This window comes from Stegodyphus dumicola, chromosome X1 (genome assembly GCF_044657685.1).
Source record: "Stegodyphus dumicola isolate Sdum_Otavi_A_Nest chromosome X1, ASM4465768v1".
NCBI classification, from domain to species: Eukaryota; Metazoa; Arthropoda; class Arachnida; order Araneae; family Eresidae; genus Stegodyphus; species Stegodyphus dumicola.
In genome coordinates, this window is record NC_140780.1 from 129,787,423 (window position 1) to 129,815,168 (window position 27,746).

The 27,746-nt window shown below is 32.1% G+C and overlaps 1 protein-coding gene across 1 annotated transcript in view; it reads right to left on the reverse strand.

Moving 5' to 3' along the window:
- The window catches only part of LOC118182444 (carbonic anhydrase-related protein 10-like), a 1,559,317-nt gene that overhangs the window by 893,817 nt on the left and 637,754 nt on the right, over nucleotides 1–27,746 (reverse strand). Inside the window, exon 3 of the mRNA XM_085806946.1 lies at nucleotides 4,879–5,015. Within this exon, the coding sequence (XP_085663072.1) occupies nucleotides 4,879–5,015 (137 nt within the window). The remainder of the gene's footprint in view (nucleotides 1–4,878; nucleotides 5,016–27,746) is intronic.

Here is a 27,746-nt window from a genome sequence, read left to right on the forward strand (position 1 = left end):
ACATTTAGTTACTCTATAGCGCTTCGATGCACATGGACAGATATTACAAAGATGTAACTATACTCCATGATTTAAAAATTGTGAAAAATGCAACGGAAAATATTATGAAAGCAACGTAAGTCAAAAGAGATAAGATTCAAGAAAGTAAAACTAAATTTCTAGAAACAGCTATGATCTACTGTCATTTTGTGTCATATATTACTGGCAAAAGAACTGAAACATAATGCCAGATTGCTATCTAGAAACTTTCTTTTAATCATTTAATGATTAGCAGCATTGATATTTAAAAAAAAATGTGGTTAGATTCCCGCCTTCCCCCAGATAAGAATGCTTATTACCTTTTTGATAGTATTTCAAGAAAAATGGGTTAGTTTTGCTGCGAGTGTTCACTATCTTAATGCATAAACGCCCATCAATTCTAAATTGGAAGTTTATTATATAATTTTCAATTTTTTCTTCGCCATTTTTTATTATAATTCAGTGTAACGTACGATGGTGTATACAATAAAAGTAAAATAAAATGTTAAGGAGAAAAGATATACAAGAAATGAACTGAATAACTTAGTTTTGTAAGAAAATTTCACCAAGTTGTGAAAATGAGACCATTTTGAAATTACAAACATTATGCGTTTTAAATTATTTTATATCATGTGAGGTTGAACTGCGTTGTTAAATAGTATGATTGTGCCCGTATTAATAAGCTAAAACTTGTTTAAGTAAAGCTTCATTGAGTATAGTTTTTATGTTTCTCTGAAGTTATAATGAGAATATTAGTTACATTACTTAAAAATTTATTGAGTATATTCCTCATTCTTTTACTGAATATCCAACTACGCAAGAAATCTTTTGTTAATAAATATTAAAATAAAGTTTTGTTATTAGCAACGAAATAATGAAAAATTAGGATGCTGATGGATTTTATTTAATTATAGTTATTCTATTTAATTTTTGTTATACTTTATGATAAAAACTATAATTTAGAGCTTATGCTGCAAGATAACCTTAATTGCATAAAAATTGCATTTCTCATGCAATCTTTTAAAAATTTAAATTAATCAAATTATTATAACATAAATATATATTTGGTAACAACTTCTGTTTCTTATCTAACACTTCCAACGGCAGTTTTTAACGAAAAGATAAGTAAACAAAGCACTGCAGCCATTTATGAAATAATACCTCATTTATGAATCTTCATAAAAATGTTAGTAATTGGAAACTTTTTTTCTCTCATAAATTTTCGTTTAACAAACAAGTTAGAAGATATTATCACTTTTTCTCCTTTCGTTTGAGAGCACTGTTATACCTCGTAATTAGTCATGTAATGTTAAGTACATTAATATTAATGAGCAACATTAATACTTTACCGTTTTTAAACTTTTGTCTACCTATATTCGCAGATATACAAAAGTGCAAGAAGATATTTGATTAAATAATGACTAGACAAAAGCGGCGCCCAGAACTAGCGAAATTATATAGCGTATTCAAATTTAACTCGAAGGCTTAATTAGATTCACAAAAGCCAATTAATATCTAAAAAATATGTAAAAAGCATATGATGCTGCTGAATGGATGCGATTTGCTTAACGATACGTTTTTCTAATTAATTTCCCATTTTTAAAAACTGATGAGCTTGTTGCAAAAAAGAAAAAAGCTGGCATAATTACATTCAAATCAATTTTCTTCTGCAACTTAAATTACCTGATTTTTTTTATGAGTTTATCGTTACAAAAGGATATCGTTTCCGAAAGTTTGAGACTGGTAATTTGGAGTAACATTTGATTCTTTATTTCGCATCTTTTTACGTTTCATTTCTTAATTCAACACACTTTTGTATGTGCTGCGTCTCACGATATTTTATTTTTGCACTTATTTGTGAAATTATGATCATCTCTGTAAAACTACATCCTATTATACAACGCTTATTCATAACTGTGAAACAAATAACAAGTATTCACAAGCTAATTATTTTTAAACAGTTGATATCTCTACATAATAATATTTACTAACTTCCTTACCCCAGATTTTCGTTGCTAGGAGATTGAATTGCTTACACTGCATACATTACCAATCGGACATGTGAAAACATAAAATAAAAACATGCTAACTCGGGTAAAATTTATAACTCATTAAAGAAGCGACAATGTAACTCATTAAATATAAATGTATATAAAGTAGTTAATATTAAAACGATTCTACGAAATGCGATAGGTTTTCTTAGAGATGAAGTTTGGATTAGCTACAATGACAAAAATGAAACACTTATCGAAACTTTATTTAATAAATTTACCTTTTTTGTAGTTAGAGAAAAACTATCTAAGATGTATTTAAGTAAGAACTATATAGAAATAGATCTCATAAAGAAAGAACTATATACTGAATCGCATTAAATGAAAGCCATGTCGAAGCAAATCTCAGTAATATTTCACATTTCAGTATACTATAAATGACACAATGCATGCGCTACAATATGAAAACTAAGCACAGCTAAATATTTTTACGTATTAATATGATACGTTGATAATTAGAGAACAAAATATTACTCGACACCAATAGTTTGTAAGGTTGTTAGTTATATTTTAAAAATATTTTCCATCCAGCACAATCTTGCAAAATCTATTATCCACACCGTTTACATTTTATTTAAATAGTATCAAGAACTATGTTACAGAACTGAACATAAATCTTTATCTGAAACAGCATTATGAAATGATTTATAAAACAAGTTATAAGAGCCATTTTATAATAGGAAATTTTCGATGTTTTTAGAAAATTTTATCGGCAGTTCTTTCGAAAATTCCAAAATTATTGTAATTCCTTATTTAATGCATTTATCTAGTTACGGAATTTTAAATTATATTATTACCCAATACCTAAGTATGTAAATTTTTCTTTAACACGCACCTCGTAGCGGATATGTTTAATAAGCAGAAGAAAAGTTATGCGCATAAAAAGCTCTGCAACTAAAATGTATAATAATTTTTTAATTATTTTTCTTTAAATTAATTCCTGATTTTTTTTACACTGTATAGACTTAAGTATCGATTTCTGTTATGTAATTAAAGTATGAATGATATGAAGATTATACAAACACTGAAATTTAATACACAGCTAAAATAGCTCTTAAAAATGAATATATTATGCCCTAGTCTCTTTGATCATTAAATTTTAAGATCTGCAATACAATAGTAATTACCCTTATAGAATTCAAAGACATTAAATATGATTATTTTATCAGATCTGAAATCGAAATTCATTGCAATTTGTTTTTAAATTAGTTTTCTTGAAAGAAGTATCATACGTAAAGTCCATAAGTTTCTCCATTTTGAATGAATAAATGTACTAATGCTAACGACACACCTCTTTTTTAAGAAAATGAATGTTTTCGATATATATATAGTTAAAATGAGCAAAATACAGTATTCCTAAGCTGTGTTAAAATTTTTCAATAATTTGCGTTAGCTATCCTTCTGTGGAAAATACATCTTTTAAAGAAACAAATATTTAAATTTTAAACATATATTTAAAATTTAATATCCTAAAAATTTAGATACATATAGCTTTATAAAAAGTACCTTTCTCCATGCAATGTAAATGTTTCTCATTTTAGAATTAAGAACCAAAATGTGTCACTATGAAAGTGTAATATATTTCTCATTTCAGTCAGCTTAAACACCATTTGTAATTACTGAAGCTAGGAAGGCTGGATCTAAAACCGTATGAAATATAAGTATCTGCAAATTGAAATTGTAGTTGCGTGAATATGTAATGAGTATTGAAATGTAATAATGCCGATTTCTGTCATTTAGCATTTTCATAAATTTATTACAGTTCTAAAATGAAATCGGACATTAATTGATTTACTAAATATTATAATGTTATCACTTCTCTTAGGAGAGAAATGCATTTTATAGCATTTATCATCGTTCTTCCATCTTAAACATTAAACGAATATCTTGGGCGGTATATCATTCCAGGAACACAGACCAAATTAAAATCTTTTATATGTTAAAGTGGTTCTATTATCAGACAGTAGCGAGTAATAATTCTTATAATTTTTAATAAAAGATTACCAATTCAAATCACGAGTAAACATCAAATGTTACAAAAATTAAACTAAAATATAATTTCTTCGAATACTTAAGGTATTGTTGTTAAAATAAGTTTTAACTTTGTTGACTAAATAATTCATACTTTTAACTAAAAGATTTAAATTACCACAATTAAAAATTAGGTGACGTACTTAGTTTAAACATAGAAATGTTTTTCTTTCTTATCTTGAGTAGAAGGCAATGAATTAAAATCATTAGGAGACATAAAATATAACAGAACTGAGGCTCTTCCGTAGTTTTATTGAAGGATTAAGCTAACTGCTGCTGATGAAAAGTCTTATATTTACTTTGTTGTTTTTAATGACATTTACTTTTAAATAATCAACATATTAATTAGTATAATTAAGAATAAGGTTAAATATTAAATAATATAATATGATTATACTTGAAACACAAAAGTGGTTTCTTTATTAATATTCTAAAAATGTTTGAAAATTACAAAGATACATTCTGAATAAATAACATTTTTAGATTCTGATTTTTCAATAGAAAGGAATCATATTTTAATCTCACTCACGCATATGTTTTTCATTATTCCTCTTAATGCAACATGAAGAAAACATAATAACTTATCATATAGTTTCAAAATGAGCTAATAAAATAAAACATTGTTGATAAAATGTTTGTCTTAAACACCTTAGAGAAACTTTCAGAACAGTACTTTATTGACCCGTGGGCAGAATAGCAATCACACTGCAATACATTTGTTCTAAATAAGCAAAAAAAAAAATTGGTACATGAAGTCCTAGAAATATATTGTACTTACCCTGTGACTACTGATGTTAAGAGGTCTGAGATACGGATCGTAAAGTATTTGCTCTGGATCCAGATCAACAGGAGATTGTCTCCTGCCTTTTGTGCACAAGCTCCATTCTGGATTCAAGAGACCCCAAAAATCGGGACCTGCAATAAAATTTATAATTAATTGCATAATTATATTGTTCACTAAATTATTATGAACAATATATCTTAAACCAAGAATTTTATTAATGAATATAATATGTATTCATGCATTTTTAGAATTCTCATACGAAAACTTTTCCCTAAATTATATTGTTACGAAATGCCCAGCTGCGATAAGATAGCTTCCATACAAAGCGGGGTTAGGGTTGCCTGAATGTGGCAGGGAAAGACAGGGTTGCTACATTTGGAGCATTGGCGACATTTGGCTACAAAACTGGCGATATGCCATAGACGGAGCGAGAACATTCTGGAACAAATTCTTATCGGTTTGCCCGAGAATGTTCTCGAAAGCTGGTCAAAACTATATATACCCTGGCTGTACGCGGAGTAGAAGAGTATTCAGAGTATTTGTTGAGTTCAATAGTAGTGTTTTTAGTTCTGAGATTAGCTTGAGAGCCACCGAAATAAGTCGGAAGCTTTACTTTTATGCTTTGTCGTGAAGCTATCTTCACCGTTGTAGCCTGAAGGCTGTGTTGCTGATTGTTTCAGCGTTTTTATTGTAGTTTTTCGACGACTGTAAACGTGTATTTGGAACTGCCCTGTGTAATACTGTCGAATCAATTGTGTTTTGATTCTTCATCAAATGTTCTCATCAATCACTCAAAATCCATGAACCCGTAGTACGCAACAATATTTCTGCTTCCTTATTTATGCAATTACACTATTTAGATTATTTTAGAATATAATTTTGCGCTTCTATCAATCGATTTGCAGTTTAATGCTGCTATCATAGACTGTTTTAATTCATAAAATGAAATCTGTGATTAATACACTGATACGGAGTACTTGAGATCCTAATTTGTATATTATTGTATTAAATTTTAGCTCAAATAAAAAGGTTATTTAAAACCTTCTTCTGCAGTATTTGTCCTTCAAAGACATGGCGAATATTCGTCTTCAATAGAGTCTACAGTTTATGCTTCCCAAAAGATATAGACTCTACAATATGTAATTAAGACACAATATGTGTTTGCGTATATGTGTGTGTCTACGCACATCAAGATCTTGCTAGCACAAAGAACACGTTTTTTGCCGCCTCTTCTATAGAATTTTATTTTATGAAATAGAGTGTAAAGATACTGGTAAGAAAATGGTACTTGCTTTATAAACCTCTGTGAAATTTTCTCTTTTGTGTTAGAAGCAAAGTGAAGAGAATGTATTTCCCTTGGACGAGATATTAGAAAATTAATATTAGATAAAAACATTGCACTTGTCATGAATGAAGGCGCAAAAGATGCTTAAACTGTTCTAAAAGAAAAGCATTTCTACATTTTCAGGTAGCAATAAGGAACCGAATTATATTGCTATAGTTGATGACGTAGTACAAAAATTCAAATTAGTGGATTCAAACAGCATAAAATTTAACTTTATGAATTCCTTCCTTATGGACTTTCAAGAACTTTATTTTTTCAGAAATTTCGATACAATATGTGAAGTAGAAGGCAAGATTAATACATTAAACAAACGGTAATAAGATATCAAGCTCACTGGAATGATAAGAGAACACAGATTACCATTGTATGTCATGAAATGAAAATTCAGGTGCACCAATTAGAACAAAGAGGAACGAACATAGCTTTAAGTGATTGGAACACTAAAACTACAATATACATCATAGTGTGAAATTTTTATACATTTTTACGTCATAATTTGATAAAATCAAATTATTTTTAGTCAGAAAGTTATGTGTGTGCTCCTGCTGCGAATCAGTGTACAATCAAAGTGTCAAAGTATCATTTGCGCACAATCAAGAAAAGCTAATGCGATTTGTGATAAAATGTAAGGCTACTTTGAGTTTCAATCGCCTCCACATGAATTAAGCATAAATTTTAAAACGGGCTTCATAAATGTGCGTTTAGTATAGTTATTATTATAGTCAGCGCGAAAGCATTCAGTAGCTCAAATTTGCATTCCACGTTTGAGTCGACTTCATGATATGAGTGTATTTTGAGGCTGGAATAAGTGTACCTAACTCGTTGCCATGCAAAATAGCTTGGTGACAGAAACGGTGACTTTTTCGCAGAAAGATGAAAAGATAAAAAATATAAATAAAAAAAATAATAAAAAATCGGGAAAGAGGCAAAAGACAGATTTACGACCTAATTTGCGAGTAATTCTTTTCCTCACGCTGCTGGAAGTGATTAAATACCCAACGGAGCGTAGAGTGAATTACGACTTGCAATATTCATCATGACTACCGCCATATTTAAAGCAAAGCAAAAGCTAAAATGGAATATAAAAAGACAGTATTTTTTCCATTATCACCTCTAGTTAAAGCTGAAATTTAGTGCCAATAAGAAAAGTGTCATTCTGGCGTCAGTGGAAGAACCATTTCGTACATCTGTTCCCCTTTCAGAAAGAACTTAAGATAGACAAAACCTAACGTAAAGACAATGTCAAAGAAACATAAAGACTTCAGAATGGAAGTATAATTTGCTACTGGTATATTTATTCAAATAACATGCAAAATATCTATATTTCTTTACCTTATAGATCGCATATCAGCTATTAAGAGGATTAGAAGAAAACCTTTTTTTACTAAAATTGATATTTTTAATCTAAAAAAGCAATTCATCCATTTAAAAGCGGTTAAATATAATAAACATGTAAGGTGCTTTTTAAAATACTTCTATTTGAATGCTTGTTTCAAAAAGAAGAATGAGTCTTTTCTACAAAACGAATTGCGCCGTGGATGGCCTGGTTAAGTACAAATGTTAGAAGAAGAGACCTAGTATTTTTTAACAGAGTACTGAAAATGTGCACTTTAAGAATAGGAAATGATTTTCAGTAATTACTCAAGCTTTAGATTAATTAAGACTTTTGTCTTTTAAATGTTAATGTGGTTATATAATTTAATTTAAACCAATACTTAAGCACTTCAGTTACATAATGCCCATATTTAAATTAATTACATCACAAAAATACATAGCTAACTAATAATTTAATGAATTCATCTTGACAACATTTTAACGGTAGGCGGATAATAAAGTATGTTATTTCAAATCACGTGCACTGTTGATCTGCTAATGAGAATAACTAAAGGATTAAAACACCATAGTAGAAGGGTAACTAAAAATTTTCAACTGCAATCGCAATGAAGTTTGGATTTGATTAAATACGTAAAAGACCGGCATAAAGATCAAATGAGTTAATATTGATGGAACAATTCACCGGATTTTAATTAACACGTAAAAATAATATCCAATTAAACATACAGTTTTAAGATTAAGTTCCTTCCCTCTGGGTTGTCGAAAAACTGCTGAGTAGTGTAAAACTTTGTGATAAAATAAACTTAGTTTTGGTTTTAAACGACCAGTATGTCGAAGAATAAACTTTTTAATGGCGAGCCTGTTAATTTAAGCATAGTATTCTCTTCTGGTCACTGTACCTAAATCTTCAACTTTACAAACATTCAAATTAATATACAATCAAGCTGAAATTTGCAATTTAAAATGGCCAACTTAAAATCAGCGGAGATAACTTCCTGGAAAAGGAACAGGATTAGATAACACCTTTGAGGAAAATTTGTTACCATGGCTTACACTGCCAGCTTGAACCAATGACACTGACGATGATTAAGCCAAAGATAAAGCGATATTCACAGCTTTGGGTATCCCTTTAACTACGCTCTTTAGATTAATCCAGCTTCAGAACTTGAATCCTTTTGATTCACTGCGAGGCAAAGCGTTCAGAATTCTAACGACGTTTCGAAGCAACGTATCCCTTTGTGAAACCATAGTTTGAGCATTGAACTATAACCGGTGCGGAAACCTTATAGCTGTCTGCCATACTTGATTATGGGGGATGATGGGTATTTTAATGGCAGAACTTTATGAAGAGGATAATTGTGTGCAGGTGAGTTTCGAGTGCGTGGAGAAGTATCCCTCTTATAATTGCCAATGCCCTGTTATGGTTGTTTGGAATCTATAGAAACGCTGCTTTAAAAAGACAAATTTTGACAAGTTTTAGCTAAAACCAAATGAAAGTTTTCGCCAATTTATAGCATTAGGATAATTTTTAGCAGAAAGTGCATATAACTAGAATATTTTTTTCCAGAAAGGAAGCTGATATAGATATATTTTTGATTGATATTATGAAATATTTATTTAATGTTGAACGTCATGAAGTATTATCTTTTCGAATTTGAAATATCTCGTTTCTAAACAAATACAAAATCTAAGTGCAACGCCGATTTTGGCAGCGAACCAAATGTTTCTGCCACATATATGTCACTGTAGTTGCCATTAAGAAAGAAATCGAAGCTCCCCTCCACTTTCTTTAATCAGCAAAATCGCAGATCCTTTTTAATTTCTTTTTATTGCTACTTCTCCACTTTCCTTAATCGACAATGAGATTAAACTTTACAATAAATCCATCATTATACAATAACAATATAGTTCTTTTTACTTTTCTTTTTTAGGGAGGCTAGAAAGCGAAGAAGAGACCTAGTATTATTTTAACAGAGTACTGAAAATGTGCACTTTAAGAATAGGAAATGATTTTCAGTAATTACTCAAGCTTTAGATAAATTTAGACTTTTGTCTTTTAAATGTTAATGTGGTTATATAATTTAATTTAAACCAATACTTAAGCACTGCAGTTACATAATGCCCATATTTAAATGAATTACATCACAAAAATACATGGCTAGCTAATAATTTAATGAATTCATCTTGACAACATTATAACGGTATGCGGATAATAAAGTAAAATAGATACGCATACTAATTACGAAATCAGTCTAAACATTTTTTAAACTTTCAGACATCAGTCACTAGAAGCTAATGTAAAATGCTGACATTTATTATTTTTTAATTAAATTAATTTAGCCATATGCAACCGCTTCAAAACCTAATCGAACATTTAAATAGCAAAAATAATAATTTTATTTAAGAAATGCTTTCAGGCATGTATTCTCAACAAAGTTGATACAATGAAATTCAATGTTTGCCAAAACAGCAAATGTTACCTCATTGTAGACGGCAATAAAGAAATACAAAAAAAAGTTTTCAAAGTATATTTATTTCCTTCCTTGTTTTAAGATATTTTCGCGCCTCCGTATGCTTTTATACTGTATCCCGTGTTTTCAGGTACCTACAGTTTACAGAAAAAGGGCCTGAGAGACCGTCTGACGTTTTAAATACATACCAAATTAGTAGGGCCGTAGCAAATTACTCAAAAATAGGCAGTATTGTGTTTCGGAGTAACTGCTCACATGAGCAATCTCACGCGCGTTTTGTACGGTGTAGACAAAGACAGTCCATGAGTTACAATGAATGCAGTTTCAGCGGCCCTCTAATAAGTCGATTTTTATCCAAGTCCGAGATCTAATTTATTTTTGACATCTTTGATAATATTTTTATAAATTAAGTTTTCATTTAACATAACTGTGTTTAAAAATATATATACTTAACGTAATATTTTTAAACAATTTATTTGCATGCGTATACAAATGTGTTACATACTCACATATTTAATAAAATATAAAATTAACAATACTCTTCCTTCAAATTAATTAGGATAAACAAAAACATATACACAATAATTTTAATTAAAAATACCAATGTGTTTCAGAGACATTACATATTTTTGGAAGCAGGCAAGATGAAAAATTAGCAACGCCTTCGCCGGGAATAGAACCGCGGACCTCTCAATTACGCGCTGAGAATGCTAACCACTACACCACGAAGGCTCGTTAAGAAGGCAGGAGGAATACCTTATAGTGCGACTGATAATTCATTCGACCGATTCATAGCGCGTACAAAATCATTCGAGTATATGTATGATGATGGTATAATTATGATTTTTAAAATCTTTGCTCTTAGCCGTAGTAAATAGAGGACTACCTGCAAAGCCTTCGCCGGGAATAGAACCACGGACCTCTCAATTACGCGCTGAGAGTGCTAACCACTACACCACGAAGGCTCGCCGAAGGCACCACGAAGGCACTAGCAACGCCTTCGCCGGGAATAGAACCGCGGACCTCTCAATTACGCGCTGAGAGTGCTAACCACTACACCACGAAGGCTCGTTAAGAAGGCAGGAGGAATACCTTATAGTGCGACTGATAATTCATTCGACCGATTCATAGCGCGTACAAAATCGTTCGAGTATATGTATGATGATGGTACAACTATGATTTTTAAAATCTTTGCTCTTAGCCGTAGTAAATAGAGGACTACCTGCAAAGGACTGAAAATCATCTTTACGGAATATTGTACGCTTTTTCAGCTTATTGACTACCCTTTGGATTGTTTGGTTTATTTAGTTATGGCAAAGCACTCGAGTACTATCTGCTTAAGAGGAGAGATGCAATCGTGCAGGACTTTATAAGGAAAAGGCTCGTATGTACTTTGCGCATGGGGAAAACCACGAAAACAACCATGCAGCCAGTTCGTTTCCAGGGATTTTAACCCCGAATCGAACTAACGGTGTTCAGTGAATTTACCGCTGGGCCCCTGGTGGGCCTTGACTACCATTACATGCCCCCTTTTTTTGTAACCCTATTAAATAAGTGTAAGCATCGTGATAGGTAGATGATTTCGAATGCCTGTGGTCATATAGTACTCAATATTGAATCGTCCTTTTTTCCATTTCTACACGTATTAGCAAAGATTTATTTTTATTTATGTCATCCTCTGAAACAATACATTATATTACTTGAGAGTAATATGATGTACTGTTTCAGAGGATGACATAAGTACGTTTTGTATTTCTTCACTGTTGTATTCCCTTTTCGTGAGTAGGGTAAAATGTCAGAAATTATAATACTCATGGATACGGAAGCATTACAGTATAGTTAATGCAGCTACAACTTCTCATATTTTGAAGAAACATTTGTATTACTTTAATTTTTTCTCTGTTCGTATTTGCTGTAATACATACGCTACGACCTAAATTTTTAAACTCAAATTAAAGCAAGATGATTGTTCAGTATTGCAGTCTTACTTAAAATCTTAATTTTATAAATATTTTACTGATGATATTAAAAGTAAATGTGTTTAAAACCTTTTAGGAAATCTATATTTACTTCACGCGGTAGAAAACGAACGAGAGAGATAGTTGAGTCCGAAAACAACAGGACTTTCTCAATATTGAGATTTGGTGAAAATATGGTACATGTTTATATTTCTGTGCTTTCTTGAACACATTTGCATATTTTTGGTGAGTGTTTGTTTTGTTTATGTCGGATGAACAGTGGTGCTAAACGTCTAGATGAACAAATAAATATATTTCCTTAAACTAGCAAATATTTTAGTTATATGCTCAGCTGGCAGCTTTCGTTTGAAGGTAGTTTTAATAATGCTTCTGTTTGAGCCTGCTGAGGCAGAACAATTAATATTTTATTGATGAGAATATAAGTAAATGTAGTTAGAGCGTTTTAGGAAATATATAGCATTTACTTCACGCGGTATAAACAAATCCATGTAACAATTAATAGGAACTTAAAAATAGATTTATAAAAGCTTGCGCATCAACACATTTAACAATTATTTAGTTGAAAATGAATTTATTGAATTAAATTTTAATAATATCGTTTTAAAATAAAATGTGATATAATATTCCCTCCTTGGTTTCGAAAATGTATAGTTCCTGGAAAGCCTGCTTGTTTTTCATTGCACAAATAGCCAGTCTTTAACTTATTTCACTACTTTCGAATTGTTTTGTCTGTAAGTTCTTCTGGGATATTTATTAAAAGATTTCCATTTTCTCAAAAGCCATGTCTTCACTATCGAATGTCATGCTTGCTTTATACTGCCACCTAAAATTATGATCGTCACATAGGAGCTAAATCTAGAATTATGTGGTATGTCCTATTAACACTGCAATCTTAGAGAACTTCTTTATGTAGTGTTATATAACTTTTTGATATGCATGTTATAGTCATTTTACTATAAACATTTGACTCCTAGATGATATTATGGATCAATCCTAATAAAAAACTAACAATATAATTAAGTTCAAATAATATTCCATATAAGAAAGCCATATTCTGAATCTAGGTGCCAAAAAAAAAAACTAATTACGTTTTCGAAAATTTATTCAATGCGTATTTTAATTCCATTCAACAACGATTAAAAATGTAATGATACATTCATTAGTAGATTTGTGAAAAATAATAGGGTTCAAAAGGAACAAATAAGCAGTTAGCACATGAGAAATTTACACGCATCACTTTTCCCGTCCATTACAAAGATATTGAAAGAGAAATGGGTGGCCCTAAATAAGCGTAATTGCTTCGATTTTCTCTCGAATGTGCATGGCTATGACCAGCATCCCAATGTGGGAACTATATATTTGTGCCAGTTTCACATCTGTGGCGCACCTGTGCACGAAAACTGGAGAACTAATCCATTAATTCTGATGAATGAATCACAATGTTAAACCTTCACTACTAAATTCCTATTAGGATTTAAATTGATAGAAATTCTTAGCAAATGAGACAACGAAATAAATTCTATGTAGCTTCTCAGGGGAAAACTATGGGTAATCGAAAGCATAGTTTATTTACATGGTAATTTGTTTCGTAGTAAATTTCAGATCTAGTTAATAGCAAGGACAGCACGTTGTAAATAAGCAATATTACATTTTGGCAGTTTAAATTACTGTGTCATTGAATTTGCTTTTATTTCATGCCACCTACTCACACACTTCAGTATTCTGTCTTTTTACCGTTCACTATCTCTACATATTATGCCAATGCACTTCTTTCAAAGATTATACATATAAATAAAATATATCAATCAATTTTTATGTACAGTTTTTATATACATTAATGTGCATTCTTTATATGTAGTATAAATGCACGCATACACACACACACTCTATATATATACAGGGAGAGAGTATATAGTTTCTAAGCAAAAAATCTAAAATTATTAATAACACGGATGATTCACTATATTGGTTAGGAGTTTACCAGGAAGGAAACAAAGTTCGGATGTTGGTTACATAATAAAGCACTGAAAGTTGTAGATTCTCACTCTTTTAGGTGGCATGCACTAAGTCTAGATAAAGAACAAAAACGTAAGAAAGACCCTTTTATTTAAAACTCAAACTGGACAGAACAGAAACTGAACAGAATGCAATCTTGTGCTTGCAAAACCAGCCAGCATTTAAGGCATAACGCAAACCATAAAATTAAAATTTAAACTAAAGCTCAGTCGTTAAATTAGCCAAAGGCTACAAAGAAATAATTAATGCACAATTTGGATCAAATGTACACCGTGACAAGCACTTATTGCCAAAGTAAAGCAACGTCGTAGACGGAATGCTGAAGTAAAATGTCAGCTAGTAGCATGGCCTTCAGCTGGAGGAACACGCTCTAACTAAACAGTCTAAAACCTCCCCTTAAATACTATATGTTTGTACCTCATTTAAATAGGCGCGAACTAAAATTAGCGCTCCTCCAGGAAAGGGAAAAGTGATAGTAAAGGTACGTAACAAAAATTAACTAGTTAATTTAAATAAATACCTTAAAAATTCTTTTCAAAATTGAGGCTTACATAATAGTATATCTAAAATTCATGGCCAATTTTCTAAATTCGGAGGAGCCAAGGCTATATATATTTCCGCAATGCCTATTTAATTCGTGAGCTCTAGCCCTAAGCGATTATTCATACAGCTGTGTTGAAACACTGGATAGCTTTCGGATCTTTCAAGCCAATTGTTGTCGTTAGAGAGATTTACTAAGTAACACACATGAGAATTAAATAAAAACTGAGCTCTTATTTTGATTCGCACAGTCCTGTCGGTTAAAATCATCCTCAGAAAATTGTAACCTGAAACTTTTGCTGCTTGCTGGGAGATGAATACATAGATACACGTACTAGCAGCTAACAATTATGCTGTCCGGTTTAACAATTATCTACGCTTACTGCTCTGAAAGGACCTAACCTAATTGCTAACCTAAAAATTTAATTTCACCTACCCCTTAATGTGAATTAATCTTACCGAAAACGTTTCGACAAATCATTAACTAGAACTTTCTGTGCCTAAATTTAAATATACTCATTAATCAAAAAAGCGAGTTGGCGTCCACTAGCAGAAGATCGGTAAGTCGTTAAATATTGGTATTTCGTCCGAGGTTAGAATCGCGGCGAATGGGCTGGCTGCATGGACGCGGTTTTGTGGTTTTTACCTTGTGTAATGTATACGAGTCAGTTTCGATTAGAAATTCTTCCATAAAGGCATCCTTCCCCTTCGGCCGATGGCCTTCGATTACTTTGCCGTAATTAAATAAACCAAACCAACCAAAGCAGCGATAAGTGGTAAACGCAAGAATACCAACCAAAGCAATGATAAGTGGTAGATGCAAGAATAAGTCAACTACTGAGTTCCATATTCTCAAGTACATCATTTGTTCTTCTTTCAGTTTGAATATTTCCAGAGATAGTGACGAGGGAAAAAAATTAAGAATATCAAAAAGTAAAATTAAAAAACTATTTTATGTTTAATTTAACTCAAAATACAATCGGACCTATTCTCCAAAAACTTCATTTAAGCAAATATCTGAAACATATTTACATACACAAAAATTTGCGAATTATGTTTTTAGATACAATAATGAGGCCGCTTCACGAATTGTTTTAGAATAAGTAAAAGAGTTTTGTTACGTTGCTGCTTCATGACAGATTTATCAAAATTTTGTGTGTCCAGTTTATGTGTATGCCTGCATTCCATTATTCGAAGTAACCTCTCATTAGAAGAAAAATAAAATTATTTATGTACTCGAAATTAAACGCAGCTAATTTTCGATCTGTTCATATCAAATCACGTATAGATTTATCCACTGAAGGCAGGGATTCATTGCTGCGTTTAACATTATTTATAAATGCTGACTAGCTAAGAAAAAGTGAGCGGTTAGTATTATGAAGTTTTTGATATTCCAACTGTTATTCCCCGGTTTGGATGCGAAATATTCCTAGCCGCCGCCCAAACAGGAAAATGGTTAGTGACTCTGACTGCCGTAGCTAACGGGTTCGAATCCTGGAAAAGCATGGATGTTTATAAATGTTTAGTGTCTATACGGAATGACGGCATTCTAAATATGTGTATAGCCGAAAGTCCTCTCGAGAGGTAGAAGACCCTTGGACTCGTCCGCTCGGTGCACTCTTCTTCAAAACGCTGAGCGGAACTGAGCAAAGTCGTACTGTCACCTGCATGGTGCCCTATGCTTTTGTCAGAGGCAAGAGCAATCTTGCCCCCTGGCCACGATGAATTTCGTAGGCTTGTTCTGACATCAGAAAGGCGAGATTAGTCACAACAACAACAATATTCCTTGCTATATGGTACCGACAGCCAGAAAAATTAGCATAAATCTAAATATCTACTGTTGCCACACCATTAAAAACTTAGTTTCATGTAATGTTCACAATGTGGTTTTAGTATTATAATTATTTTTTACATATGCCCTGTTATCTCTTTTGAGTGCCTCTGAGATATGTCTGAAGAAATAAAATAAACATATTTCATTATTTTCGAAATATATAGTATTTTGTGAAACCAAAGAAAACTAGCAGAGGTAATACAATCCATAAATAGTTAATTAAAAAGAGAAAAATTACATACTTTCCTTTTAATAGAATATTAATGTTTCAATAATTTTCTCAAGTAATTTAAATTTATTTGCATATTTATTAACCTGATGGCAACCCAGCGCAAGTAGATTGTCAGAAGAGACAGTTATTGCTTCGAATCTCAGGTAAGGCAGATCGTTTACAGGTGGTCTAATATATCTATATATCTTCGAGCGGCAGACACTATGCTGTCTTTTTTCGACATTGGGCGGAAATTGTGACCATTTTATTGTGGAGGCATATCAGAGGCGGCCACCTGCCTCTGATTTTCCTAACTTATGAAGGGGACGGGACAGTTACAACCACTCCTTCTCCGCGATTCGAAGCCAGGCCTTTCGGTATCATAGTCTACTCCCCTAACCACTATACCATCTAGGCGGCATGCTATACCATATGTGCCCAAGAGGATTTAAAGTACGCCATTCGCTAAAATCTTACCAGTGGTTACTAGCAGAGGTATATGTATATAAAATACCTTGATACCGTACCTTCTTGAATACCTGGATCAAATCTCATGTGGTGTGTATGTGTCATTATCTGTACCTATGTATCTATTACAAGTGACAATTACGCTTTTTTTTTTTTTTTTTTTTCATTCTTTGTTGGATTTCTCACATGAAAACGAATAACTAAGGAGACTAATTTAATTTAAATGCACATTAATGAGTAACTAATTATTTTTATAGAAGTTATTAGTTAAATTTATCAAGTCATATTGACAGCATTTTGCACACAGAGGGCACAATGTATTTTGCATATTTTTATTTATAAAAAACGTCATATTGTCTATTTTCAAAATTTTGACGCAAACAAGATTTTGCGCGTATTTATATTGAAACAATTAATTGATTAGATTGTGATGTTTTATTCTCTCCTCATCTTTGAAAACAATTCACAGTGAATTAAGTTAATGAGAAAATATCAGAGTTTCAGATAAGTTTCATATTAGAGAACAATTTACAATGAATTAAATTTATTAGCGTCTCAGGTAAGTTAGCAGTTGCAGATAAGTTTCAAAACAATATGAAATAATTTCTACGACCCGACTACTATTATAATATTATAAATAATGATTCTAATGACTTGAACTTAATTTTTTTAAAGCTGTTTATTTATATTTTTACAATTTTAGCGGGAAAGATTTTCTAACAAACGTTTCATTCACAAATGCTAATCCTTTGGCATATCAATCTATAATATATTGCCGTCACCACGGCTTTCAAAAGAGTCTTTATGTCATCATAACGCGTAAATTAACCCGGCTTATTCAACCACATTGGGTCACTTAACCAAGACTGAAGTGAATCTCATCATTTGACTACTTCCCGTTTCGATACTCCCCGGTGGCATAACGGCTGAACAGCAAGCAGCTGTCAACATTGCTTGTGTCTGCTTGCATGAGACTGATATAAAATATACCTTAAATACAAAACCTCGTGCTCTAGTTACAATCGGAAGACTTACGAAGGGTGACAGCAGCACTTCCAGGTGAAATGTCTCACACCTTGCAGCCGAACGCAATCCAGACGGGAGATATGCAATTGTATCCCGAGCGAATTTTAATGGTAGCACCATAGAAGGATGATAAATCCTTTACTGCTCATGTAACACTGGCACGGCTACGTCGCCTCCCCTTGTTTCCTCCCACTTGCCATTTGAATACGATGAACTCGGATTCCCTTTAATGAAGTGAGGTGGTAAATTCCGGGAATGGAAAATTAGCATCCCCCTTCATCCCAATCCCCGTCTTTTGTCCACGGGAACCAGAGTTGATTTCCCCGTTGGTCTCTGAATGTGATGAGGAATTAAGCGTCAGAACCTGATTAAGACCTGGCTTTTCGCCTGGTCTCACAGGGACATTTCACGTTAATTAGCTGCGTTTGGAGGTTCAGATACTCCTGGTCAGAAATAGTGTTTGGAAAAGCGCACGCCCGCTTATTTAAATGAATTCACTCCACTCGGTTAGGTGCAGATTTTAGGTAGCGATAGTTTTCCCGAGACTAATTAACTGAGCTAAAAAATCGCATATGGTTTTTAAGTCTTAGTAAGGGATTAGTAAAAGTTGTTTCGCTCTGTGAAATATCACATTATATTGCATGCTATATCACACTGATTTATGAAAGAACAAATTACAGGATTCCGTCTGCATAAAACTATTGGATTTCGATAATTTCTGTAACACTGAATAAAACAGCAGTATTCTAATGTAGATAAGTTAATTTTTACTATATTTTAATTGATCTGACCTGCATTAAAATGATAAAAATTAAAATTTCTTTTAATATTTTATGAAATTCTACATTAATCTAACCTTGCTTACATATAATAAATCTCAATGCAATTCGATAGTTGGGTAGGATGATCTCTTTTCTTTATGATACGAAAAGGTTGAACTTTAACAATTACTAAAAGTTACGGGCATCTCTTGTAACTAAGTTCTTATCTTAACTCTGTTATTTTTGACTGTATGATGATTAGTATGGCGTGTGTTCATTTATTTTCTTTCAGTTTTTGCATTCTTTGAAAATTTCCAATACATATAGTAAGTCTGTTTTTTATATACGCAACACATACACACGGCATATTTATCACAAAGTGACAGTGTGCTTTTTGAAACATATTAAGATAAACATGATAGATGCAAAGCGAAAACTAGACTAGAAAGTTCTTTAGGAGAAATAGAACTTTTTAAAATTCAGTCATAAATATATATTAATCATAAAGTGTCTCATTATTGCTGTCTTCGGAGTGGATTTTTTAATTATGTGCTATATTAACTTCTGAGGTAAAATGGCATAAGTTGTACTGTATGCTGTGAAATATCTACACTAACTTCGCTCGGAACCTTATTCAAATCGATCAGGTAATTTAAAAGTTGAGAAATGAGTAAACACAGACGCAGGCATACTTTTTCGAACTCTTTATGAGCCTCCGGTGCCCGGGGAACTGAACATAAAAAATTACTACAAAATAAAATGCGAAGAAAATTAAAAGAGGAAATTACGTCTCGAGTCTCTGACAAGCGACGAATCTCGGATAAAATTCACAGTTAATATACCTCGTTCCCAGATTTTAGAAGCATAAAAAGTTCTGAAAAGAAGAAGAGAAATTTTGCTGCTCTTCTAATCAAGCCAAAACGAATAAAAAATAAATATATGGCTAAAAAACAGCAAAAAGGAGTTACCTCTAAGAGGATAGCTGACTTAAATCTCGACTGATTTTTTAAAGAAAAGGAGCTTTCTAAATGACCCTAACAAGGAAGAAGATATCTTTATTTGAAACTCATGAGTCAACTGGCGGACTCCATCTCAAAATGTAAAATGGGGCTTCAGAGAAATAGAGCGACTCTGATGTGTCCAATTAACACCAAGTCCTATTCATTAAAACAAATCGTCCAGCATTTATGCAGCCTTATTTTTTTCTAAACTTTCTTCACGTTGCTGTTGCCGAAGATGTATAAGTGCAGGTAATTAGCTCCGAAAATAACTGCCCGGAGAGAGAAAAGAAAATATAAAAAGGGAGAAATCGCCCATAATGACCAGCAAAGATTTGTTTGCCATTTTTTTAATAGCTTCGCATCCTTTGCCAAGTAGATAAGTAAGAAAAAAATCACGTTAGTAACAAATGCTTCAGGCTGAAGGAAAATTTAAAATTCATCTGGCAAATCACGTTAACTCACTTTTTAAAGAAAATACTCGAAAGGGGGGGGGAGAACAAATGGAAAAAGATTGGGGTTTTATAAATTATGGTTTTCTTTCTGTTTTTGTCTTCCTCTCATCATTCTCTTTGAAATGAAGCGGAAAAACTTCCCATTTCTTAAATAAAGCAGCACCAAAATCGCAAAACAACAATTTCAGGTGTTATTTCTTTAAGCTTAGGAATTTTAACTAGCTGCACAAAAACATGCAAACAGCTAATAAGCTAAAGCTTTTCAGACGTAAGTAGATCTAATGTGCGTGTGAAGTACAATTTAAGTTTGGGAACAGGTAAAACTCACAAAGGAAAATTTTTAAGACTCCAGAGGAATTTCATTTCACCATTGCCCTTATGCTGTGACTTTGATAAAATAGAATTTAGGAACAAGAGAGGAAATAAATCCCGTAAAATGTGTTTATAAAGTAATTTGTAAGTTTACTACGGAAATGTGCATCATGAGTGCAGGATGACTGTTATCTAAAAATAATTCGACAAATAAATACTGAATAAAATGCCACTATACTCAAAGATATAAAAAATATAAGTGGACTCATCAGTGTCCAAGCTGTTAAAAATTGCTGAATACTAGTAGTTCATTCTGCGTTGGAACCCTGGCAACTGAGCTAGGTATATGGTTGAGTTTCATAAATTTTCTCACGTGTAACGTGAATACAAGCCAGTTTTCCTTAGAAAGCCTTCCACGAAAACATCTCTCTCCGTAGTCAGCTAACCCTCATATTCTTTGCCATATTCGAATTATTAAATTAACTAATTAGCTGAAACTATAAATATGCAGAATTTAAATCATGAAGGATTATTTTCAGTGACATAAAAGTAATAATTAGAACTAGTGCGCTCATAAAAACTAATCAAAGAATGAGATCATATTCTAAAATATTATAACTCTGGAAATGGGTCCGAGTTCGAATCCCTGATAAGGTATGATTGTAACTGTCTATCCCCTTCATAGGAGGCAACAGTGATGACTTATTTGGTGCTTTCATAGTAAAATATGACTTCCGGCCCTTGTAATGACTATTAAATAAAGCGCCCGACCTTTAAAAAAATAGTACTGGAAAAAGAAGGTTTTTTTAAGACTCAAAACTATATGATAAGTAATAAAAAATACCTACATACTTTGAAACGAAAATTAATTTATCCTTTCAGTAATGGGTTTCTTATACATGTTTAAGAATAATATTAAATTCATTGGTAGATTTTCCTTAAACATAAAAACATTCACACAGATTTCTGTTGAAGAAAAGCCACCAAAAGAGAGTATTTATGATCAAACCACAAAATTAAGTACGTTTTAAAACCTGTAGGATCATTTTAAAATATTGACACCTCATTTTTCATATTAATGTGCGTGCTCACTAAAAACATTGCGCTCTTAATATCAATTATATATTTAATTACAGAATGTTTCTCCAAGAATGATTATAAATTCGTTAGGTAATCGTACCACTGGACAGCGATAGGTAAAAAGCGGTGACGAGACCTACGAGATAATTTCCCGACTTGGTGAAGAACTCCCTCCGTTCCCAATTATGTTAACGCTAGAAAGCGACAAAAAATCATGCTTCCCACTGCCGGCAAGGTAGGACAGAGAACAGTGAAAGAAACAAGGATTAACCAGCATTTAATAATTTTATGCCACTGACTGGTTCATAATGCATTAGTAAACACCAGCTGCACTTAAAATAACCGATTTTCTGTTTAAAACTGAAACATTTTTTATGTGAAATATCTCTTATATTTTTTTCCAGTTCCTTGATAAAAATGTTTAATGTTAATAGTTTAATTTAATTAAATTTTTCATTCTTTTAAATTTCATTTAATTTTATTATTTTCTGGATTTACTTTTTTGTTTATCTTTGACTGCTTTCCGTTACGTTCTAACCCTTCTAATTTTAGAAATTAAACTGAGATCTGTAGATGAATTGTATTTGTCTTACTCAGTCGGTCTAGAAACGAATTAATATGTAATTTGTGTCATTACTCTATAATATATCACAAAGAATATCAGTTAGAGGTATTGCTAAAAAATAAAATATGAATATAAATGATTAAAAAGTGCGTATTTTACTTCTAAGTATTTTATTTTTTTAACTAATTAATTCATTCTTTAAATAGTAAAAGATGAATTAATGACATTATGCACCGGTAAATGGCAACATCACTGATAACTGGTAGTTTTTAAAACAGCATGGATGATAATTGAAAACTTTTATGTCAAATGAAAGGATAACATTGGCTAAGCTGAATGGATGATATGTGTCCTAACAGCATAACATCATGATGATTAGAAATTGGAATGGCTAATGCTACGGTCGTTTCTAATATCAAAATCAGTACTGTAAAGTGTCTATTTTTTACTTTTAATAAGTATTTTTTAATAACTGCATCCATATTAAGTTCTAAAGGAAAAGATTTGTTAAACAAATTTCTTGCCACAGTACTACAACATAAAGTTCGGTAATGTTTTGAATTTCAGAAAGCAAAACATCCTTTGTTATCATCTATTATTTGCGAACATCAACTAATAGTAACAACAGATAGTTTATGTAGAGTGCAGAGATACGTTTATTGATTTAATACATACGTTAAATGTGTTATAAATATCCATACGTGTTACTCAGTCTCGCCTAGGTGATGTTTTAGTCACTCTTCTTTCGCATTACTTTTTAGTACCAATCTCATTATAACAGCATTCCGACCTTGTACCTTCATGTTACCTCTTGGTTCAGTTATTTTGTTTTATTTGATTACGGCAAAGCACACGAGAGCTGTATGCCTAAAGGAAGGGTTGCCCTTCGTGGAAGACTTTCTAAGGGAAACTGGCTCGTATACACGTTACACAAGAGAACGAAAACACCCGTGCAGTCAGCCCGTTCGTCGGGAATCGTACCCCGGACCAAGCTACCAGTGGTCAGCTACTTTACTCCTCGGCCACTTGTGGGCGAGTTTCTATAGAAACCAAATCCAGATTTCCGTGTAGTTCTTGGACTGATATTTGAGACTGCTTCTTGGTTTATCGAAAAATTAAGTTTTATGCAACTAACACAATCTCACGATTATTAATAAAATTATTGAGATATATCAAATCCTTTCAAAAATACATCTTTCAACATGTCGTCAATCAGGAATTTTTCTGTTTCTTCTTTGGGAAAACTTAATTCATAGGTGCAGTTTTTATATTTTACTACTACCCCAGTGATAATATTCCCATTAATCAATTTTTTAACATTAACTAATTATAAACACATTTTTCGGCTGCTAAACAGCAGCTGTAAAATGAACATACACATTTATTTTTAAAATTTACAAAATAATAAAATTATTGTGAGACCACATTGAAATAATACATATTGTTACGAATTTGGTATTTAAAAAGCTAATATTAGTTCAATTATAAATTAATTGGTTTTATTTCTCGCGCAGTGCAGCGCGTGACGAATATTAAAAGAAAGCTAAGCCGGAAAATTAAAAATACAAGAGCGCGTGCGTTAAATAAATAAATATCTCTTTTTGATTTCGAGAAAGTACTGGAAAATTCTAGCGCGTGATTTTAAAATCTTATAAAAGGAGGAAAACATCTCAGTTTGTAGTAGTTGCTTAGTTTGTTGTTGTTTAGAAAACTGCTCTTGTTGATTGTAGCGAATTCGCGGATTAGCGTTCTTTAGCTGTTTTGAATGACGTTCTATTGGACATTTGAGTAGTTAAAAGATAACTACTGTGAGATATTGTAATACTGCATGATAATTTGAGAAAATTTAAGCATTTTTGTTGTGATAATAATAAATTTTTGTTCATTTTTCATCGGACTTGTGCATTCATTTCGTAACGAACCCGTACGCACGCAACAATATATTGTCTTTATTCTGTTATTGTTGAAGAAATGCGCATTCTTTATCTGTACGTCTGACGAAGTATCTTACAGCGTGGCAACACATAATGTTACGCAGAACTGAAAAATTGCAGAAATATTTTACAACACAATGAAATATAGAAGCATCCCCCAATAAAAGCGAATGCTTCATAAAAGCTGTTGGGAGCCAGGTTTGGCATCTTATGTTTTCTGCTTTCAGTCTTTAAATTCAACATTTTCTTAATTTCCTGAGTCGCTCAGTTGGAGGAACATTCCAGGACTCATTTGGAAGAACATTTTACATATTCACGTTCGAAACTACCCATACAGAAAAATTAGTTGCTGTGTTACAGCTCATGATCTTGATAAATTTCAAGAAAATAATAGTAGTATGACAAATACTTGCGTTTACATATAAAGCGAAAATTTTTTCCTAAGGAGATATTGTAAGTGTCATGACAATGATATATACAGATGAGATATAACAATTTCCAAATTTTATAACATCACTACAGGGTAACTGAGACAAAGAGAGCGATGTAATTAATGATAATGGGTGAAAAAATTTTTAAAGTACAAAAACCCTAAAAAACCCTATTAAAACCCATGTATTCCCCATAACTCATAAATTCATGATGTAGGAAATTCCTGTTCTGTAACTCAGATCGACCCCCTGCTCGTTGTACCTTTGCTTGACCTTTGTGAGTAATAGCCGTGGTAATGCATAATTTCAATTACATTAAATCTTTGGCCAGTATTAAATTTCGAGACAACTGCATTACAAACACTTAATCCTTAAAGTTGCCTACGTTGCCTCAGAGGAAGAAATTATATGGCTTTAAAGCCGGTGAAAGAGGAAGTTAGTTAGGATTTTGGTCAATCGTTTGAGCTGCAGAGTTAATCCATCTCTTACATAACTTCTCATTAAATGAGACAAGAATTGCCTTTTGAAAGAGGAGTCTGTTGGCTGTTGCCCTGAGATTTGATGGAATCGATACAAAGCACTACTACGGCTCTCATTCATACTGCCCAGACAAGGTGAAGTAAATGCAGTTGAAGACACATTTATTACATATGTCTTATCTAAATAAACGATATATAAAAATTCGTAAGTTCTGTAAAAAGTTTTATATTTCATTTTTTGTTATTATTTGTTAATATAAACTCTGTCGCTCTATCTCTCTTTCGTTATGATATAATATTACAGTAAAATCCTGAAGATGCAGTATGGTTCAATTTACATTAAAATTTTCTTGTAGAAAACTTTGGACCAAGCAGCCTTTAAAAAGGAAAAATTGTCTTGAACAACAAATAACAATATGGAAGCAAAAAAGATAATTTAGAAGTAAGTTCCAAGAAGGAAAAAACTGTTTTGAATTTGTAAATATTTTTCGGGAGTTTTTAGAATCCGTTCTACCCTTGATTTTAGGTTATATATACATGGTTTTGTGAAAATATAATATATTATGATTTTTAAAAAGAGATAATTGCTTTTCTCGATATTTTACGAAGTATTTTAACACAAAATTACAGAAAACTTGCTTTTTAATTTAAGTAAAATTAAATTGTTCAGTAAATAAGCAGTGTTAAAACGAGGAAAGAACGAGGACTTTCGTATTTAGAATAAATATAGAAAAATTACCCATGCATGAATGTTAAAGGATCAATGTAAATATATAAATTATATAAAAAGAACTGTGCAGCAGTTATATTATAACACTAAGTGCAAACAAATTCATGCCACTTATATTACTAGATTTCCAAATATTACACATTCAGCTATTCAGAATATAAAGTATTTAGCACTTAGCGTACTTTCGTATACAGTTACTCCAACAAATACCAGAGGCCAACTAGAAACCTAAAGCAACATATTGCTGTCGAATCGCTCTTGGGCAAACCTTACGACTACAAGCTCCTTCTAATCGCAAGTAAACGACCATTAATGCGCAAATCCACGTCTGTTTCTCTGTTTACGGCACGTACAAGGCAGAATAGAGTTAAATCCCTAAGGTCACGCTATGCTGGCTGGAAAGAGATATTCAACAGCAATGGAAATGTTGGTTCGCCAACGCCTCGCATGCGGAATTGAATCAGGATTTAACTTTGTATGATCAGCTGGTAGTCTGCTTCGTTTGGGGCGCAAGTTAGTTGTTTGATAGTTTGGTTTAATCCTGATATTAAATTTTAGAGGGATATTCATTTTGAAATGCCCTAGTGTTTCCTTTCGTAATAGAAAACGTGAGGGAATCTAAGGAATCCCCGGACTGCATTTAATGAGAGATTTCGCAGACTTTAGACTGGTTGTTATGCTAAACTTTCGTCCTATTTACGCAATTGCATTTCTGGCTCTGAAAGGATTATTTGAAGAGATTCTGCCGCAAACTCAAATTAACTTCTTTTCACCATGAGCTGCTTAAAGATCTAAAGTTGCTTCAAGAATTTAGTATTATATTCTCTTCTATATTTTCCGAAGAACAAAACTACTTTCATATGCGTTTTTTTTCCTATATTGAACTTTGCTCGTTTGGCTTTTTAAAGGTAATGTTTCGACGAACCTCTTTAAAGGGGTTAAAATTAAAATGGCATTATTCCGTAATATGAATAACAATTAATTAAGAAGAAGAAATAACTATTCGAATGATCGTTTTAACACTGATTATTATAACTAAATTTCTGCAATTGTACGTATTATTCACATTATTTTTCACTGTTGCATCTTTGGATAGAAGATTAAGTAGTGTAAGAATGCAATAATCTACGATTTTAAGATTATCATTTCCATTATAAGCTATGCCTAAATATTGTGTAAAAAATTAATTTCTGCTTGCAGTATTTTATGCAGTAAATATCAATTATTGGTCTTTGATGCAAAAGTCTGTATTACCGAAAAATGGAAGAATCCAGCATTGCATAGTAATAGTATTATAATCCCAGTGTAAGTATTAGAATTCTACACAATGCTAGTAACACATCTGATAAATAATGTAAGATAATGGGATTTTAATTATTTTCTAATATTTTCATATTTGCTTAGTTTTTTCAAGCCTCGCTTTAAATTCTTCAAAAAATAGACTTCTGGAGTTATTTCTCCAAATAACTAAATATTGAGTTCTTTGATCACGGGGAAGCAATCTATGAACTAAAATAACAGTTCATTACGTTGTCTGCAAATAAGGCTGCAAACTGGAGAATTTCATTAAAGATAACTTTATACGAAAACTAACGGGGATTGTGCCTAAGTAGTTCAGCATTAAGAATGCAGGCGTTACATGACTGTAGACATATGCCTCAAACAATCTGAGTGCTTTTAAGGCAGTCGAACCTGAGTAACGTTATACATGGTTGTTAATGGAAAGGACACATTAATCGTTCAGTTGAAAAAGAGACTAAGTTGTTATTCGATAAAGACAATATTATAAAATGTATTCAAAAGAGTTCTAATATAGTGATCGGATAAGAATGCTCCATATGTAGAGCGTCCCTCTTCTTAACATTATTATCAAATTTATACTTCCATACACA